Below are 21975 nucleotides of genomic sequence, written 5' to 3'. Positions count from 1 at the left end.
CTTTTTCTAACACTTTTGACAGGACTGGAAGAATAGAATTAGGCTGATAGTTTCCCATGTCTTCCTTCAACCCTTTCTTGAACAAAGGTCTGACTTCAGCATACTTCAAATCATCAGGAAAGCATCTCCATTCAAAAGATTGGTTGGATACTTTAGTGGGTATCCCATCCTACCCAGTGTAGTTTTTATTTTTTAATGATAATGTAACATTTTCCACATCCTTTATTATGACTTTTTAAAAATTCGTAACACACTCAGCTTCTTGGTGGATTCCAAAGGGATTTACTTTACTCTTATACTCTGCTACAACAACATCTGACTGTGCCACATTTATGAAGAATTCATTTAAACACTATGATATTTGAGCTTGGTTTACAATACAACTATCACATACTTCAATGCTAGATATTTAATTACTACTAACTCTTACACCTAATTCTGATTTGACAACAGACCACACTGCTTTTGTTTTGCTTTTATGTTGTACAATGAACTTCTTGTTTGCCATTTGTTTGGCTGCCTTCATAACTTTTTTTAAATATAGCTTTATAATGACCAACATACTCAGTAAAACATATGTTTTTACTATATTTCAGTTCATTTTGGAGTTTCCTCTTCCTGGAACTAGAAATTTTTATAACCTTGGTTATCCATTTAAGCTTATTAGTCATTTTGTTGCATGAAGTTCTAATTGGAAAAGTTTCATCAAGTATTTCAAGAAAACTACTTAAATTTTTTTTAACATTACTATTACTCGAAAGACAGCTGTTGTACGGCCATTCAACCTATCTTAACTTATTTCTAAATGTAACTGAATTTTTTTCAGTGAAGTTCCTTTTCATATAGCTTTTCTTACATGAAATTTCTTTCTGAATTTTTGGTAGTTCAATGAATAAGAGATTCTTAAATCAATGCAAAATTTATAACATCTTCAAATACATAGTTTATTAGAATTTTATCAATACAAGTAGCTGACTTTGCATTTACTCTAGTGGGTTGCATGAAGTTTATTTTGAAGCCAAAGTTTTTTTATTAAGTCAGTGAATTTGGATGTGTCGTTGGTTTCAACTATGAGATTAACATTGAAGTCAGCAGCTATTAATATCTTATTCCCTTACATAGTTTTTCGAGCATGCAATGAAATTTCAACAGAAAAGTTTCAATTGTAGCTTTCTCTGGTACTCAGTAAACAGAAACTACTACAATATTTAGGTCCCTCAACTTGATAAGCAGCTTTCAAATATACATTCTTCATCTTATTTCATATTTTATACCAGAATGAGTATGTATGCAAGAGCCTCCACGTGATTTCTCTCGTCTATGAAAGCTGTTGGCTAATTCGAAATTTTCAATTTTATTAAGAATTTTAATATTGTCAGATGCACACCAATATTCATTGACACAAACAATTTTAATATTTCTATATTCAGACAGAATAATTTGTAATTCATCCAATTTATGACTTTTGTTTGAAAAGTCAACACTTAGACCATTTATATTCAAGTGCATTATATGGGGACACTCATTTCTATTTATGATCTCAAGCATACACTTCCTTGGGTACCGTTTCAGTCTTGCCATTTTCTTTAGCAAACACTGTTTCTCATCTCTATCATTTCTTATAAGTTTCCACTATTTTGCAGAATTTTACATGTATCAGCCAACATTTTACTAAACATTTTGGAGCCTGACCTATTTATATGCAGTCTTTACCCAAACATTTATTGCTTAATAATTTATTTGGATCTATGAACACAGCTTCTAGATTATTAAAGTTTTCATTTAAATCATGGTTTATTCTCTCAATATATAGATCACTGACTGATCTTCTGTAGACAATACCACTCACCACGATTCTAGACATTTTGTGGACGTTGCTGGCAGATCGAATTAAATTTCTTGTTTCACTTACGATTTCCTCTTCATTGCTGCTTCTAAGAAGAATTTGTACCTACGTGGATGAAGACTACTTTGTAATTCTTCGGAGATGCCTCCGCTGAAGCTACTGCTGCTAAACTGTTTCTTCAACTGGTGGGTCTTGATTCCCGGACGAATGTCTATTGTGGAATTCAAACAATGGAAAATCCAGGATGGAATGTAGCAATATTATGAAAAAAAAAGTTGCCACTCACCATACAGCAGTGATGCTGAGTCACAGACAGGCACAACAAAAAGATATTCACAATTAAAGCTTTCGGCCATTAAGGCCTTCCTCAACAATAGACGTGTCTGTTGTCTATTGTTGACAAAGACCTTAATGGCCGAAAGCTTTAACTGTGTGAGAGGCAACTTTCCTTTTCATAACACTGCAGAATTCAGCACTACCATAATTTTCAGGACAGAATTGCCTATAACAAGGCATTCACTTTTTTCACTCTGTTTTTCATTACTGAGATGTTTCAAATTATTTTTACTGTAGGTTACTCTTGTTCACTTGTATTTATTTCCAGTTCTTGCAACTTCGGCATGAGTGTCTTTCTTAAGTGCAGCAGCCTCGTTGTTTGATGTAATAACTGTATCATTCCGCCCGTCTTTGATGTTATTTTTGTCTATCGACTCTGCTGTCTCAGGGATACCAGGCAACCTACCTGAGTATTTAGCTTTACACTATGAAAGGCACTTTGATATTGACATGATGTGTCCCCAATTATAGTGGGACAAAAGAGATCAAAATGGAAAATACAGAAAACAAAACAAAAACTGAGGGGCTTGACAAGACATCAAGCACCTAAGCATCAGGGTTGGAACCAACGGAAGCTGTTTCTACAACTGGATCAGGTGAGAGACCAAGTGGAATTTGTCCTTGAATGGGGCTCAGAGGAGAAAAGTTCTACAGAACAAAGAGAAAATGAAGGCAAAGAATGACTTCCTAAACACAAAAGACAGAATTAAAAGGTCTTGAACCTAAAATCCAAAAAAGGACTGTCTTAGAGTGAAGGGAATATACAAAAACTTTCTGCCTCCAAGAAAGGGAACATGAGAACAAGGGAGGAGTCTAATTTTCCCACTTCTCAATAATCCAATCTCACAAAAGCCAAGGTAAGAAAAAGGGAACAGGTCCCCCTACAATATCGCAGTTCTCAATTTTTAGGTGTTTATGCAACCGGGATATCCACTGGTCAACATCACATTGCAGCACGTGCAGCTAGTTCAAATAGCTCTCTCTAAGATGTTTGGGGGGAGGGGGGAGAGCAAGTTCATGGCTCAGGATCGTTCACGAGGAGCTATGTGGATTAAGTTGCTCTATTCTGTGACTGTGAGGGAACAGGAATTGTGGTTTTGAGTAAGGAGACATTGCACAAAATAACTTTATGGGTGTAGGCGAAGCTGCTGGTCAAGGCTGCAAAGATATCAATTTGGGTATTAAAATTTCTTAAAAGATGCTCATCCAAAGACTGTGTTCAAGAAAGTACAGGTGCAGAACCACAAGATATCGACAGAGGTCTGGAAAGTAATCAACTGGAGGGTTGCACCTGATGGGCAGACCTTTGTATTGGAATTTGGTGAAGAATCACTGAAGGCAATGCAAGAACGGGACCTGAAACTGTACGGTTCTTGCAGGTTGTTAGAGTAATTAAAGATACTGGAAGAGATCATGGCAGCATGTTGTCTGCTGTAAGAGTTGCAGATAAACTTGCAATACAGTAAGGGCAGCAGCTGTGGTGCTGAGTCATCTTCTCGGAAGATAGGAAGTGGATGCAGCCCTGATCAGGAACCCTGTTTATATACAGGGCCCAGGAGACATACACAGAAAAATGGACTAAGTTCCAAATACAAAAACAAGGCAAGGTAATGATGCCAAACCACATTTCAAGAGACATTCTACAATCCTGAGCATGAACAGGAGACCTTTTAAACTTATGACTTATGCCAAGACTAATGACTAGTCACTGCAACTTTAATTAACGCCTACACACAACTGGTACTGAGAAAGAAGCCCCTAAGCTTAGCTATACAGTGAGGGAATGAAACTGCACCACATTTAATCTTCCAAAGCCAAGCATTGCAGGTCAAAAGACAGAATATTCAGGTCATTAATTTCTGAAGAAATTGTTTATAGTAATGGGTCTCCTACAAGTCTTCAAGGATACTGACTGACTTCATTGGGAGAAAAACTGTACAATACACTCAATTTTGGTGCAGGCAATAACGAGCACTGTTGTTTTGTCTCCCTGGGCAAATCCATCAGTCAATGAAGTGTGAGAACTATCATACAATCAGCTTAACATTTCATGCATCTGAGTAGCTGACAAGAATATTATACAGAAGAATGGAAGAGAAAACTGTGGATCTGTTAGAAGATGATCAGTTTGTCTTTGGGAAAGCTAAAGGCAGCAGAGAGAGAGAGTTCTAATGGTGCACTTGATAATGGAAGCAACTGCACTGCACAGCCTTTTACATCGGCATGACAACAACTAAACTGGCTGAGCGCATGAACGGACACAGACGAACTGTTCGCCTAGGAGATGCCCAATACCCAGTAGCGGAGCATGCCCTCCAGCATAATTCTAGGGACCTAGGAACCTGCTACACCGTATGTGCCATTTGGCTTCTCCCACCCAACACCAGTCCCTCTGAACTGCGGAGATGGGAACTTGCACTCCAACACATCCTTTCATCCCGCCATCCCCCTGGACTGAACCTACGTTAAACAACCTCACTCCCATTTACTCTTCAGTATTCTCCTCTTTCCCTTTCCTCTTTAGCCATTCACGCATCTTTTCATCCTACATAGTTGTGTTTATCTTTATACTACATACCTCTTTACTTCTGTATGCTTCCTCTTTGGTTTGAAGCTGGCACAGTACTTACAGTAGAATATCTTTGGCTTCCCTCTGACAACCATGCCTCCATCCTTGCTACCATCCCTATTTTCCTTTCCCTGTTGCTTCATAGCCTGGGTTGTGAGTAACTGAATCTCCTTTCCCTTCTTCCCTTTCTTTCCCCTCTCTCCTCCCTGATGAAGGAACATCTGTTCCGAAAGCTAGGAATGTAATTTTTGGTTCTGTTTTATGTGTATCTATCGGCTGTACTGAGCTGAGGTAAGTACTGGCCAGCCCCTCTATCTCTTTGTTAGTATTAGTTATACTAGTTTATCCAACAAGCAGGTGACCTCAGTTGCATTATGAGTTGCTGCCATGAGGTCCTCAAGCCTACACTGATCACAGTAAGAACACATGTTGGTTTGTCTTGACCTCACCACAATTGCACAGGTACGACAGTACTGTGTATCCCTATTTTAGAAGACTTCTTTTGATCTTGTTGTTCCCGTCTGTAGTCTCTTAAGGAATTTCCAGACTTCCCAAATTTAATGGTGATGATTCCATCAAATGATGATCTTTTGGAATTGATTACACCTCCAATTTAGCCAGTGTTTGTTATTCATACTCCAATGTGAGGAAGGTATTATTTGATTTCAGCCCTAGAGTAGTTGGGCAAATGCCATAAAGTGGTGTTACACAGATGTAGAGGACTCCATTCTCTCTTTATACACAATTATCTCCCATCAAATTGTCAGGGAATCAGTTTCAGCCAAGTTGTAGGGCTTACCTGTAAGAGAAGTTTCAGATAGTTCATGATCAGTCAGCTTGTTTTGTTGAGTGTTACATCAACTTGCTCAGCATAGGTAGATTCATACTAGATGGGAGAGTCATTTTCACCAGTGGACTAGCGAATTGTTATTTCTGTTGTTTTTACCACTCCTTGCTAGTCAGCCTCACTTTAATCTACAATTTTCCAGAGGATATTGTTTCTACAGATGACTTTCATTTTGTTTTGTTTTAGTGTTGCTTATATGACAAGGACTTGTCGAGGGCAGCATCCAGTATTTAGGGTAGGGATGATACTTAATAGTGTTCCTTTCCATGTGACTTGGAGCCATACTGTACAGATGATATCCACAAACCTAGATTTTTTTGAGGTTAGGCATAAGTAAGTCACAGAAATAGTACTGTTTGAATGTCACTAAGTGTGCATTTTTGTCTTCTTGGTGTAGGATTGCAATCCTTGACATTATATGTGATATGCTGCTAACTACATAGGACTCAATCTGGGCCGTAGTAGTGCTTTAGTAACTTTTCTGAGAGTCAAACTTCAGATGGAGATATAAAAACATATATAAAGTTGCTTGAACTGTAATTTACTTGTCAGATTATGACACTATAATACTCTTGTTCATCCTGGATAGCCAAGATGTGTCTGTCTTTTTCCATCTGACAGCTCACTGAATAGAATCTTTACTTAAACTACAAACAGTCTTCATGAAGTTTTAAAGTCATTTATTTTGTTCCAAGAAAAAGGGATCGGTTGGTAGGACATGTTCTGAGGCATGAAGGGATCGCCAATTTAGTATTGGAGGGCAGCATGGAGGGTAAAAATCGTAGAGGGAGACCAAGAGATGAATACACTAAACAGATTCAGAAGGATGTAGGTTGCAGTAAGTACTGGGAGATGAAGAAGCTTGCACACAATAGAGTAGCATGGAGAGCTGCATCAAACCAGTCTCTGGACTGAAGACCACAACAACAACAACATTTTGTTCCAGAAAGACTTCCATTATTCAGGAACACATGGAATGTTTAACTACCTATAAAGATTAGTTTGAGAGGAGCCTAAAGGATTTACTGGAGACAACTCCTACTACTTCATTTAGAAATTTCTTAGTACAACTGATTGGTGTGTATGTACCATTAATAATATCAAATATTACATAAAATCTAACTTTTGTATATCTTCATTGAATGATGTGATCGATGTAAATAGGTGTTGTAAGCTGACTTTCTCTTTGATGACGCGTGTTTACAATAGCCTAAGATTATCATATGCACTTCAGTGCATTGTACATTTACATATTTCCTGACCAGTTTGTTATTGCCTTTTAAATGAAAATATGTTTAAGAGATTTTGACTAATTTCACATCCATCAGCATCATTTCACTAGGGATATGTGGAAGGTACCACAGCATATCTCTTTTTCTTTGGAAATATTTGTTTTGTATTCTTTAGGATGGACTGCTACTCGTAACATAGAGGAGGCATTGAACAGCAGACAGGCACACTTAAAAATAGTCAAAGTTATTAGATAAAGTCCTTCACATTTACAAAAACACACACACACAATATACGCACAACTCACATGCTCTTGGCCACTGTTATCTCCTGGCACTAAGACCCAACTGTAGGTCTGTAACATACTGCAAAAAATGGAGAACCCCACTAATTCGAAAGAAAATTAAAAATATATGTCACTAGAGACTACCATTAGAAATTATCTGAATATCTACATTCAGGGAAACATTCTGTTAGCTGCATAGCACTCTGCTGTGTTCATTGTAAAGCAGTTTGGCAAGTAATAACATATTGTAAATATGACTCATTTTCCCTGAAAAATACCTTTGTAATCAACAAATATTAAGCTACCAACAGCAGGTAAACAGCAGTCACATAGTATAATGGAGGAGGCAGCAGTTTCTTGCTTTCTTTTTCTTTTCTTTTTTTCCCTTTAATATCCCTAGTTAATCCTAAGTGTCCCACACACTTGAACAATATTCTACGATGAATCACATAAGTGTTTTGTAGGTAATCTCCTTTGTAGACTGTCTGCATCTCCCCAGTTTTCTACCAGTGAACTGAAGTCTGCTGCCTATTTTACACACGTCCCTGAAGGTTCTCCTTTTTGGCAGGCTCTAAGGAATACAGAATATGACTGAAAGGGAGTAAGAATGCATGTTTCTCACTGTGCTGAAATGTAGCATAGTCAAATCAATACACAAAAAAGGATCAATTGAGGAAGCAACAAAACTACAGACCAATATCACAGTTTCCTACATTTAGCAAGATCTTTGATTCAGTGATGCAGGCTCAGGTTAGTGGCTTTTTTCACTAGAACTTATCTAACAAAAGCCCATCACAGATTCTGGAAAGATATAGCTCTACAAATAAAGGAAAGAATACTGTGGGCATAATTTTGTATCACACAAAGGCACCTGATGTAGTCAACCATGCACTGTCTCTTAAATAAACTGAAGCATGCCTTTTGAGTTCTAAGGAAATTGAATCTGTCTATTTACTCACATCTAGTATTTGTACGATATTGTGAGAAAAGTTGACCCATGTTTTCTGACAAAATTAACATTAGGGAAATTGTGCCATAATGTTGCATTTATGTTTTCTTGCCCGTTTTATAAACATGAGATAGTCACATATTTTCCGGCTACATGAGACTGTTTGCTGCACAATAGATTCTCGAGAAACAGGAGCTAGAAAAAGGACTAATTTTCATGTTTTTTTGAAAGTCGCACCTAGTGTTTTGCAATTTCAGGAGAACTTGACGTCTCATTTCTCAATGTGGAAATGGTTAGATATTACAACTGTTGTACTGTTCTCATGTGATAATGCAGATTTAGATGCAATGATTAATATTTTGGCTTTCTATCTGTTACCTTCAGTTTCAACAATGTGCTGATCCACATTCTTTGACTCTGAATCAGGAGCTTCCTGTCTAATACTACACATGTTAAATTAATGATTTATTGTAAAGTCTGCCTGCTTAGCTGGATGCTAATGTGGTCACCTCCCATGAAAGCGGGCCCAGGTTCGATTCCCAGCTGTGTTGGAAATTTTCTCTGCTCGGGGACTGGGTGTTGTGTTGTCCTCATCATCATTTCAGTCTCATTACCGGCGAGCAGGTCGCCAAATGTTGCGTCGAATGAAATTAGAATTGCACTTGGCAGCCGAACTTCCCCGAATAGGTGCCTCCCGGCCAATGATGCCATACGCTCATTTCATTTCATTTATTGTAAAGGGACTTATCTACATTATACATCCTAAACTCCAGTTTTAAGTCATTTTGATGCTATAAAATTGAGCTACAATACATCACTTAATATCACACGCTCCATGAAAAATGAATCATTGTGTAAAAATTTCCTTGTACGTGTACACATTGTATATCTTTTACTAAGATAACAATATCACCTGTAACAAGCAATGTTTTTGCAAACTTCCAGGACTGGTAACATCAAAACAAAGTGAGTATACGCCAGTTTTATTTGCTTGTGATTCAGTCACAATTGCTCTATGTTTGTTATATCTGAACTAATGTTCTCAGTTAGTTATTTGAATGAGATGTTGGTGGTGTACTATTAGCTCTCCTCAACCTTTTTTTGATAAAATTTCTGCCTTTGGTGACCATCGTCACCGTAAATCCATCATAATCACAAATTTTTGTCTCTTTGGTAGCACTCTTGAAAATATTGGGTCCATTTGTAACCACATGAAAAAAAAAAATCTCATGTGTGTGTTGTAAAACTACTTGTGTGAGGGATTTGTCTGATCATGTCTTCAGAATTACTTTGTAAGACTGTTGATCTTTACCACCTGTCAATACTACATCTACATCTATACTCTGCAAAATACAGTGAGATGCCCTGTGGCAGAGGGTGTGTTTCTTTCCGTTCCATTCACATACAGAAGGCAGGAAGAATGATTGTTTGAATGCCTCTGTATGTGCAGTAATTATTCTAATCTAATCCTCATGATCCCTATGTGAGCAATATGTAGGGGACTGTTGTACACTTCTAGAGTCATCATTTAAAGCCAGTTCTTGAAACTTTGTTAATAGACTTTCTTGCTGTAGTTTCCATCAATCTTCCAGAGTCTTCCAGTTCAGTTCCTTCAGTATCTTTGTGACATTCTCCCATTGATCAAACAAACCTGTGATTATTCATGCTGCAGTTCTCTGTATACATTCAATATCCCCTGTTAGTCCTATATGGTACGGGTCCCAAGCGCTTCAGCAATATTCTACAGCAACGGTCACACAAGTGACTTTTAAGCAATCTCCTTTCTAGACCCACTGCACTTCCCCAGTATTCTACCAATAAACCACAGTCTATCACCTGCTTTAACCATGACTGAGACTATGTGATCATTCCATTTCATATTGCAGCGAAATGTTACACCCAGATATTTTATGAGTTGGCCAATTCCAACAATGACTCATTGACATTATAGTCATAGGATACAACGTTTTTTGTTTTTTTGTTTTGTTTTTTGTTTTGTTTTGTGAAGTACTACTAGGCAAATTAGAGCTAAGCTATATTGTTAACATACAGAGGTTTTTTCTAGGCAACTGAATTTTGGCTTTCTTTGTGACCAGCGTTTCAGACTCTCATAGCTGATAAAATATTGTACTAATGTAAGTCTGCCACTGCTGTAGACTCTCATCCACATGTGTTACAATCAAATTCATTTCAGGCCTCACTAGATCTGACAATTCTGCTTAGTGTATCTCCATGGAAGTCTGATTTATCCTTCTGAGTTGCAGACAGGCTCAACAAAACAATTGTTGGAATGTAACCTTTTGGTCAACAAGGCCTTTGTTGAAAATAGACAAAAAACACACACAAAAGCGTGTGTGCAATACACAGCTCACACACACATGACCACAGTCTCTGGCAGCTACAGCCAGACTGCGAACAGCAGCGCATGTTGGGAAAGGCAGCTGGGTGGTGGGAGTAAGGAGGAGGCTGCAGTGGGGAGAGGGAAGGATAGCAGTGTAGAGGTGGGGATGGTAAAGTGCTGCATGCGGGAGTGGACAGGGACAAGGTGGAGAGCGAGTAGGGCAACTAGGTGTCGTCAGGAGGTTAGATGGAAGGCAGGGGGAGAGGTAGCGAAAAATGAGAGACGTAAAAGGACTGGATGTGTTGGTGGAATAGAGGGCTGTGTAGTGCTGGAATGGGAACAGGGAAGGCGCTAGATGGGTAAGGACAATTGCTAACGAATGAAGGCTGAGGACAGGAGGATTATGGGAACATGGGATATACTGCAGGGAAAATTCCCACCTGCGGAGTTCAGAAAAGCTGATGTTGTTGGGAAGGATCCAAAGGGCATAGGCTGTGAAGCAGTCACTAAAATGAAGAACATCGTGTTAGATGGTGTGCTCAGCAATAAGGTGGTCCAGCTGTTTCTTGGCCACCTATTGTCAGTGCCCATTCATGTGGACAGACAGATTGTTGGTTGTCATGCCAATGTAGAATACAGCACAGTACTTGCAGCTTGGCTTGTAGATCACATGTCTTGATGTGACAGGTGATTTCTGTGGCTGGACCGGACTAGGTGGTGGTGGTGGTGGTGGGAGGATGTATAGGGCAGGTTTTGCATCTAGGTCTATTACAGGGATATGAGCCATGAGGCAAGAGGTTGGGGGCAGGGGTTGTGTAAGGATGGACAAGGATATTGTGTAGGTTTAGTGGACGGTGGAACACCGCTGTGGGAGGGATGGGAAGGATGGTGGGTGGAACATTTCTCATTTTAGGGCAATGTAATTCAGTTGCTCCAGTCCTGGGTGGTACTAAGTCATAAGGGGAATGCTTCTCTGTGACTGGACAGTGGGATTTTGGGAGGTGGTGGATGACTGGAGAGATAAGGCATGGGAGATCTGTTTTTGCACAAGGTTGGGAGGATAATCACGGTCTGTAAAGACCTCAGTGAGGCCCTCAACATATTTCGAGAGTGACTGCTCATTACTGCAGATGTGACAGCCATGGGTGGCTAGGCTGTATGGAAAGGACTTCTTGGTGTGGGATGTGTGACAGCTGTCAAAGGGAAGGTATTGTTGGTGGTTGGTAGGCCTGTTATGGACAGAGATACTGATGTAATGTAGCCATCTTTGAGATGAAGTTCAACATTGAGGATGGCAGCTTGGTGGATTGAGTAGGACCAGGTGAAGTGAATGGGGGAGAAGCCATTGAGGTTGTGGATACATGTGGATAGGGCATCCACACCCTTGATCCAGATCATGAAGATGTCATTAATGAATCCAAACCAGGTGAGGGGTTTAGGACTCTAGGTATTTAGAAAAGATTCCTCTAGATGGCCCATGAACAGGTTGGCATAGAATGATGCCATGCAGGTGCCCATAGCCATGCCACAGATTTATTTGTAGGTAATGCCTTCAAAGCAGGAGTAATTGTGGGTGAGAATATAGTTGGTCATGGCAACTAGGGAGGAGGTTGTTGGTTTGGAATTGTTTGGGCATTGGGAAAGGTAGTGTACAATAGTGATAAGGCCATGTGCATTAGGGATGTTAGTGTAAAAGGAGGTGGCATCAATAGTGATGAACAGGGCACTGTGTGGTAAAGGAACAGTAACTGTGGACAGTTGGTGGAGGAAATGATTGGTATCTTTTATACAGGGAGGTAGGTTGTGGGTAACAGACTGAAGGTGTTGGTCTACGAGAGCAGAGAATATCTCAGATGGGCCACAATAACCGAACTGAATGAGGTGTCCTGGGTGGCTGGGTTTATGGTCTTTAAGAAGCACATGTATGGTAGGTGTGAGGGGAGTGGTAGTGGTAAAGAGAGAGATGGACTTCGGGGTGAGGTTATGGGATGGGCCAAAGGACTTGAAGAGAGATTAGAGATCTTGCTGGATATCTGGAATGGGGTCACTGTGACAAGGTTTGTTGGTGGATGAATCTGACAGCTGGTGGAGTCCTTCTGCTAGGTAGTCCTTGCAGTTCAAAACAACAGTGGTAAAGCCTTTGTCAGCAGGTAGGATTATAAGATCAGGATCAGTTTTTAGGTGGTGGATTGTGGAGCAGATGTAAGGTTGGTTTGAATGTTAAGGGACTTGGGTAATGATGGTGAGGCAAGGTTCAATGTTAAGAAATTCTGGAAAGTTAACACAGGCTGATATGAGGGCAGTGGTGGTGGATCATGGTTGGATGGAAGAGTGAACTGAGTCATGCAGGGTTCAACATCGGTCTCTGGTCGAGTCGGATTGGTAGGGTTGGTGGCGAAAAAGTTGGTTCGTTGGTTGGGTTGGGGAGTAAAGGGATTAAACTTCTGGGTTATCAGTCTCTTTTCCAAAGTCACACAGGTTTCAGATGAAAATCATAGCGCAAAAGAATTGTATCACTTAAAATCAGGGAAAAGAACCAAATGCGTGAACGAACTGTTTCCACTGTAGATGCTAGGAGAACAAGAGAAGGTCTTTAACAATTCCTGCATTATTGAATTTGGCAGTGGGGCAAACCGTGAGGCCTTTGGAAAGGACCGATACTTCTGCGGGGCTAAGGCTTTTGGAGAAAAGGTTCATGTCTGTGTTTTGGGTCTGTTTAGATTCTGTGTGGTGGTAGGAAGGCGTCTTTGAGGGTTCAGTGAATGTAATTGGTCTGTGAGACAGAGTTTGTCAGCCATGAGAGGATGCGGAGGAGGTTTGGAGGTTATTGTAGATGTGGTGGATAGTGGTAGTCCAAGTCTGCCACCCCTACCTCCTCTCCACTGCCCTCCGTTTAACCCCTCAACTGCACTTAGCTGCCCTACCCTCTCTCCATCTCGTCCCTACATGCTCCCATATGCAGCACTTAACAGTCCCCCAGCAATACCCTGCTATGCCTCCCCCTCCTTGCCCCAACTTCCTCCTTAATCCCCAACACCCAGTTGCCTCTTCCATTCTGTGCTGCTTCTTGCAGTCTGGCTTTAGCTAACTGTGATCATGTATGTGTGAGTTGGGTTTTGCGTGATTGTGTGTGTTGTCTACTTTCGACAAAGGCCTTGTTGGCCAAAAACTTACATTTTTACAGTCTTTTTGTTGTGCTATTTGCGACACAGCATCTCCGCTGTATGGTGAGTAACAACTATCCTTTTCATAATATTATTACTTTCCATCCTGGATTTTCCAGTGTTTGATTTATCTTTCCGATATACATGCCATGTTTTGCTGCAGATTTCATTACTTTGTACATACTAACAAAATACCCAAGATGATTACTTTAAATACCTCAACATGAGAAAAGAAGCAAGGCAGCTGGCCCAAGAAGATCATATTAGATACACTTTCTGTGCCACAGATCCATGTAACGCATGTAGCGAGAAGTGAGTGTAAGAAATGAAGGTCCTCATAAAAAAATCCTATAAGAAATACTGCTATCAGTTGTACACAATATTCTAACTGCTTGCGTATGTTGAATAAATACTTTATTTATATTAGATGCACTTCTCCAGAATATAATTCCAAAGGACAACAGAAAGTGAAAATAAGCAGACACTCACATTCTTGGATCAACACAATGAGAGACGCTTCTAGAGGTAAGACACAGAACTGAGCTTCTTGATTGATGGCATTTCTGATTGCATCATAAAGCAATGTGTTAACAAACATTTCACTGCCTCTTGCAGATACAGACAATTCATCTTTTCTCACACTCACATCCCCAGGCTGTTTCAAAATTGCTTAAGTGTTCCCTGTTCATAAGAAAGGAGACAAATCAAATATAAAAAACAATAGACCAACTGCCTTATTATCAGGATTTAGTAAAATCGTAGAAAAAAATAATGTGTAATAGGTTAATGAAATTTTCAGAGAAAATAAATTCTCACTGATGCTCAGCATGGATTCAGGAAAAATAAATCAATAACTAGTACTATCTACGATTTTATACACAATACCTTGCAAACAATGGACAAAAAACAAAGTGACACTGGCATTTTATTAGACTTAAGTAAAGCCTTTGACATACTGGACCACGACAGTTGGACAATTTCCAAGTGTACGGCATTAGTGGCATTGCACTAAAATGGTTCACATCATACTTGACAACCAGGGAACAGAAAATACAAATAAAACAGGAACTAAAGGAAAATACTATGTGTTTCTCAGATGCACAAAGAAAAAGAAGAAAAAAAAAAAGAAAATCCTCTTTCTCCGGTACACAAAAGATTTAAACCTGAACAATGAGACACAAACAAATACTTTTTCTGCAGATGACACAAGCATTCTTACTACAAGAAACACCCAAAGTCAGCTACAACAAGCTATACATAAAATTACAGCACAGTTATATACCATAGCCTACATGGTTTGAGTGATTTCCCTAAATCGCTCCACGCAAATGCCGGGATGGTTCCTTTGAAAGGGCACGGCCGACTTCATTCCCCATCCTTCCCTAATCCGATGAGACCGATGACCTCACTGTCTGGTCTCCTTCCCCAACACAACCCAACCCTACATGGTTTGAGGCAAATAAACGACTAATAAACACCAAAAAAACAACATTCCTACATTTCTGTTTAAAAGGTGATGCATGCAACAGCAGTGTGACATTTAACTCCAGAAAAATTCCATCTTCTAATGGAAACAAGGTTTGTAGGCATATGGCTTCAAAATAACTTCAAATGGCATACACATACAAACAAAATGAAATTGTTATGGTCTACGATTACTCAATGTTAAACCGAGTTTTAGCACTGTCCAAATTACCTACTTTGCTCAATTCCATTACATCCTACTGTATGGAATTATATTCTGGGTAAAACACCACCTAGTTCATCCATTTTCCTAACCCAACAAAGAACTGTAAGAGCACTACAACATGACTGACAAACAGATTCTTGCAAATCCCTCTTTGAAAAGTTGTCAATCCTTCCACTTCCCTGTTATATACTAGAAATCTATAAGCATATTAGAAAACATTTAAAAGACATAAATGAAAATTTTAACATCCATGAACATGGTACAAGACAAAAGAAAGAGATTCATGTCCAGTCAGTAAAGACATCAAACACAGTCTTTTGAAAACCCCATGGGCATTCTTATTAGATCATTGCTTCTAGTCAGTGGCAGAATTTTTAGAACATGTGAGTTATAGGAGATTTGACACAAGACAGTGCAGTCACTGGAAGTAGTGCAAACTCTTTTGTAGATAAAGCTAAAATTTATGTAACTGCTGAAATAATATTGTGTTTTAACTGTGTTGTGTGACTGTTTTGTTTTGGGTTTGTTCTGTGTGCCACAATCTGGAGAGATGTTTTGTATGAATGAATAAATAAATAAAAGTTTACATGTTCATTATTTTAATTTACATTACCCAGATGGATACCAAGGAATTCTACACAATGTGTTCCATTTAGCATATGGCCAGTAAGGCCATTAATGTCTACAGCTGCTGTGAACAGGTCAGTATTGGTGGCGTGAAAGCACATAATGTGAATCTTTGTGAGACTGAGACATAAGCTTGTAGGCATCTTAAGTTGTTATTTGACTTTGTGTCTGCTAAGGTTGAGAGGTGACCCTTGATTTCTACACTTTAGTCATAAGTAAACACTGCAGTTTTTGCAGCACCCTTTGAAGCCATTAGAAGAACATTTATGTAAGAAACAAATATGGGCCCAGTAGCTATTCTTGCAGCACTCCACATGTAATGCTATCAAATAAAAATATCCAAACACATATTAGTGAATATTAATATGGAGTGTGTTCACTCTCCGACTTTATGGTGTCTTGAAAACTGCTGGGGGCAGCTTCAATGAGGTGTCTGAATGTCTTGTAGGAGAACTGCAGCCATTCTTCCTCAAGAGTTAAAACCAGTGAGAACAGTCACGTTTGACACAGAGGTCTGGAGCAAACTCAACATTCTAACTCATCCCAAAGGTATTCGAGTGGGTACAGTCATGTCTGTAGGCAGGCCAGTCCATTTGAGGAATGTTGTTGTCCACAAACCACTGCCTCAAAGATGGTTTAGCTGTGCTTATTCCTTTGTATTCCCATTTCACAGTCACATCATGAGCAGTTGACTTGGGCACTTTCGAAGGGTTGAAATCAAGGGCGTACCCAGGATCTGAACTGGGGGGGGGGGGGGGGGGCAGGTCATACTAGTCTTAGGAAGCAACAACTCGAGACAACATACAGCACTTCCTATTAAATAAAACAGTAAACCAGTGAAAAACTGCTTTTAATAAACATTTTAAATACAAGAATGCATGTGTACAATCCGAGAAAACATGTAGCATTTCTCATTAAATAAAACAGTAAACTAGTAAAACACTGAAAAAACTGTGAATATCTTCTGGGGGGGGGGGGGCAGCTGCCCCCCCCCCCCATGCCCCTCGCTGGGTATGCCCATGGTTGAAATATCCCTGATGTATTTGTTACTTTGGTGACATCATGATGTACTTGTTACTTTGGTGACATCGAAAGACTGACCCATATTTGAAGTCACCGAGCTCTCAAAACCATTCCATTATGCTGTTACTGCTCCTCAACTGACAACACAATACTACCTGCTTCCTTATATACTGGTAGGTCCACTATTTCTGATATCCAGTGGTCAGTTCTGCATTACATAGAGGTTGTGTGGATATTTTTGAGCAGATAATCATTCTGAGGTCAGTTATGTGCTTCAGGTACTGTATGATAATGACATCCTCCGCTTCCTGTTGGGGATAAAATTCAAGTTTATGCAAGAGGGATGCCATTCCAAATAGCCTTCTGCGATCCACCAGATTAATGGCAATGTCACACACAACATACCAACAGCATAATTTTTCTCTTTCACCTCTGTCAGTGCTTTATTTCTAGATCTTATATTGCTTTCTATGAGGAGAATCCTCCACAAAACACAACTGAGAGGCAGTTAACAAGTATCACTCCATTAATTGAGTCTTCTGTCAGAGGCCACTTTCGCAAACACTTCTGAAAACACTGGAAGGAGTGATATAAATCTGCAGTTTGTCAGAAAATATTTCCTGAGTTACTGATTGTTACAAAGATAAGTTGAGGATAATCCTATCAAGTCAGAACAAGATTACAGATTTTTAATAGCACGATGAAGTTTTTAGTCTCTGTCTCACAAGGCACTCATTCTGCAAATTATCTGATTACCTAAATTCAAGTTTTGAAAAGTCCTGTTACCTATATCGCAAGAAGCAGTAAAGCAGCAACTGTTTTCAAAGTAGGCCTAATGACTTTGTCTTTAATTTGCATGGGTATGTTTATCTGACAAAATTATGAATAGTACTAAGCTGTATAGTTATCACTTGTTAATTCAATGTAAATTTTAGTTTTTTTATAATTTTCTGGTCTTTTGTTAAAGTGTACCTTGTTGCATTCAAATTTCTGTACAGATTCCCATTCTTGATAGGCTCTATGGAACATGATGAATGACTTACTCTTACGAGAAATTGACACTAATATTGTGTAGCCCTAAATTTCCTTGGAATTCAGCAGGAACAAGCTAATATAAGATCTCTATCCCTAAACTAAATAATAAAGTAGAGTTTGTTAAGTCTGGCACTCAGAAGTATCTCTCACTGTATCAACTTTAAGTGAAGGGTGTCGGTTTATTTTCAACAAGCTTTCTTTTACGGCTTGTTGTTCTACAGATGAGGCAATAACGATGAAATATTCGTTCAGAAAAATGGGCAATAAGAACACATTACGACATACAACTATACTGTCATAGAAAATTTACAACAGATCTTGGAATCCTTGCACTCATTTTCAATTATAATTACTCGGTGACTGCTTTTGTAGCACCAGTTACAATAATTTGAATCAGATGAGCTATGATTTACACAACTACCATGCAAGATCCAGAAATTTTTCGTGTCTACAGATCAGATTAAAATGCTGCATCCCGCAAGGCAATCTTTAAAAATCTGCAGGCATGTATAATGCACGAAACTGGGAATGTCTGTCCATTCAAAAGTAAATCAAAATTCTGTTTTGATGGCAGTTCTAAGGGTCCTTAATAACAGCGGGATAAGTATAACAGCAATTTTCGATACAGCAGCGAGCGCATATGCGTCCTTCTATGACGTTATAGCTGGCTTTAGCGTGGCCTACGCTTAGGCCTCGTGGCTTTAGAGCACTGTAATCCAGTTTTGTGTGTTCAGTGTCAAAGGTCACAGATTGTATCATATTATATAATACTTCCCAATTTTCACTGATAACAGGCCTCAACTGCCAGTGCGCGCAGGGTACACTTAAAAATTTTTATAGTTTTTATAATAATTCAAGTAAACATCACGCTAACAGTGTAGTAGAGAATCCGCAACAGTTTATTCGAAGCTGCTGTTTTGCAGCTAATTTTATTAAACGCTATTACTTGGATAATGTCAAACTGCATGTTGCATTTCTAGTGTGATTAATAATTAATACAGCGTACAAACTCAGTTTCTGACTTTACCACTCTTAGCCACCGGTAATTACACCGGTACATAGATTTGTTCCACATGGTATGTTTTAATATCTGGAAACAAAATCTTGTTTTCCACCCATCGACAAAACTCCTGGATTCGACTCTGTGTTGTATTAATTCTATGCCGTTATCGTAGCCAGTGTGTTTAGAAATAAATTACAGATTGACACTTAAGCAGTTTCGACTATAGCAAGACATCATCAAATGATTTGCGTGGTACCGATACGTCACCTGGTATGGCACATTGTCAAAGTTTACAAGAATGTCGCTTTATTTACCTAAGGTAGTCTACTTTGTGTGTATGTTTTGCTACATTCCATTAATTAGTTTACTTACATTGTCGTGGGTACAGCACCTTCCTGTTTCCCTTCAACATCTTCTTTGTATCTCCCTTCATGATTGCAGCACAATAGCACAGAACGGGGATGCAGCAATACCTGTTCTACGTTCAGATAGTTTACCATCGAGCCAATATTGTTTGTCTAGCGCCTATTCGTTGCGACCATCAGCAACATACAACCATATAACTGTGAAAATATATGCACTACCGTGAATCGCCGAACACAGAATGCACCAAAAATAAAAATCGTTTCACTTCCCCGTGGTATTTCCACAGCCTTTGTTGTTAAGTACCGATAACTCTAGTTCTCCCGTTGTCCCAGTGCAGATAACCCACGTTTACTTGATCTTCTGACCTTATGAAATATTCAGTTTATTTTGTCGTACTTTATGTAAACCGGGAATATCTTTCGATCCGTAGAACAGAGTTGACACCGTCGTCACATCAGCCGCACACTTGAAACTGCGTGCGGCACACTAATGTTTTCAGCAGTCGGCACGCATTCGTACCCACAGTGTTATCTGTTACACTGCTGTCATGCATGACACGTGCCATTAATATCCAATCGTATGCTGCCTTAATCACGTGACACACAAAATCGTCTTTAAGGGGAATCCCACACCAGCACACTGCCGTAAGAGCAGTGTGAGATTTTCTTATCACGTGTAGCCAGTGATAAGAAAGTTTACCATTAATTTACGATCATTTTTTTTTTCTTTCGTATTTGTTCCACACTGTAATGGGTTCCATTAAACGTATCCCTTGCAAGATCGTATCCAAGATCACGGCTAGGGCAGAGGACGGTAAATCAGGTCAGTCTGGCGGCGAATGGCGAAATAATTTTGAGATTTCTCGAAAAATTGCTGCGGATGCATTTGCTTATAGTAGCTTACATATTCTGGCTTTATTTTGAGCCGAGGCGTTCGTCTGTTTTGCAGGGCACATGCATTTAGCGACGATCTTTTTATTTTATTTAGTTAGTTATTTTTTTAAGAAGGCTAGAGGTGTGGGGAGACTCAGCGCCCTTCGCTGGCAAAGGCCATGTTTTCTTTTCTGTGCACGAACATATTACATTGATAAATGAAGCTGCTGAAATACACTTCTGCTCCACTGTTTTATAGTATTCCCAATGACAGATGACAGATGCGAAGAAAATACGGTAACATTGTACAAAAGAGTTTAATGTCAGAAGAGTTTTCTCAGGAGGTTTTTATATTCAATTCACCAATGTCTCCATTGCCGAAAAAGCAATGTTATCAAAAAGCGTTTCGTCTTACCCGCATTTCTGAGTGATAAGATTAGCCGACAGCAAAGTACACTTAGGTGACAAAGGTAATGGGATACCTCCTAATATCACTTAGCACCTCCTTCTGCCCGGCGTACTGTAGCAACTCCACGTAGCACGGACGCAACAAGACACTGCAGAAATGCTAGGCCATGCTGCCTCTATAGCCATCCATAGTTGCGAAACTGTTGCCAGTGCAGGATTTTGTGCACGAACTGACTTCTCGATTATGTCCCACAAATGTTCGATGGGATTCACGTCAGGTGATCCGGGTGGTCAAATCATTCGCTCGAACTGTCCAAAATGTTCTTCAAACCAATCGTGAACACTTGTGGCCCGGTGACATGGCACATAGTAATCCACACGAAAAATTCCACCATTGTTTGGGAACATGAAGTCTGTGAATGGTTGCAAATGGTCTCCAAGTAGCCGAAAAATAACCGTTGCCAATCAATGATCGGTTCAGTTTGATCAGAGGACCCAGCTCATTCCATGTAAATACAGCCCACCCCATTGTTGGAGCCAACACCAGCTTCCACAGTGCCTTGCTGACAACGTGGGTCCATGGCTTTGTAGGGTCTTTACCACACTCGAACGCTATCACCAGAACTCACGAACTGTAACCAGGACTCACCTGGCCAGGCCACGGTTGTCCAGTCGTCTAGGGTCCAGTCGATATGGTCACAAGCAGGGGAGACGCACTGCAATGTATCTCGTGCTGTTTAGCAAAGCACTCGTGTCGGACGTCTGTTCACATAGCCCCTTAACGCCACTTTTTCCACCCTGTCCTAACGGATACGTTCATCGTACGTCCTATATTGATTTCTATGGTCATTTCACGCTGTGTTGCTTGTCTGTTGGCACTAACAGCTCTACGGAAACGCCGCTGCTCTCGGTCGTTAAGCGAAGGCCATCGGTCACGACATTGTCAGTGGTGAGAGATAATGTCTGAAATGTGGTATTCTTGGCACACTCTTCACACTATGGATCTAGGAAAATTGAATTCCGTAACGATTTCCGAAATGAAATGTCCCAAGCGTCTAGCTACAACTACCACTCCAAAGTTCTGTTACTTCTTGTCGTGCGGCCTCAATCACGTAGGAAACCTTTTCACATGAATCAACTGAGCACAAATGACAGCTCCTTCTATGCACTGCCCTTTCATACGTTGTGTACCCGATACTACTGCCATCTGTAAACGTGTGTATCGCTATCCCACGACTGTTGTAACACGGTCTGTCCTTGAAGGCCTTCCACAAGGATCGGTCATATCTCCACTGCTGTTTAATTTATACATTAACGACCTCCCGACGGTGCCACATGTTACTGCCAGTTTCTATGCCGACGACACAGTGCTTCTGACTGCAG

At 39.8% G+C, this 21975-nt stretch overlaps 1 protein-coding gene across 1 annotated transcript in view; it reads right to left on the bottom strand.

The window, feature by feature from the left end:
* The window catches only part of LOC126094446 (putative helicase MOV-10), a 474995-nt gene extending 455197 nt beyond the window's left edge, over positions 1–19798 (bottom strand). Inside the window, exon 1 of the mRNA XM_049908818.1 lies at positions 19319–19798. Within this exon, the coding sequence (XP_049764775.1) occupies positions 19319–19379 (61 nt within the window). The 5' untranslated portion in view covers positions 19380–19798. The remainder of the gene's footprint in view (positions 1–19318) is intronic.
* Positions 19799–21975: the final 2177 nt, after the last annotated feature.

This window comes from Schistocerca cancellata, chromosome 8, assembly GCF_023864275.1.
Source record: "Schistocerca cancellata isolate TAMUIC-IGC-003103 chromosome 8, iqSchCanc2.1, whole genome shotgun sequence".
NCBI lineage: Eukaryota > Metazoa > Arthropoda > Insecta > Orthoptera > Acrididae > Schistocerca > Schistocerca cancellata.
Note: the sequence above shows the minus strand (reverse complement) of the source record. Positions and strands in the feature narration are given on the sequence as shown.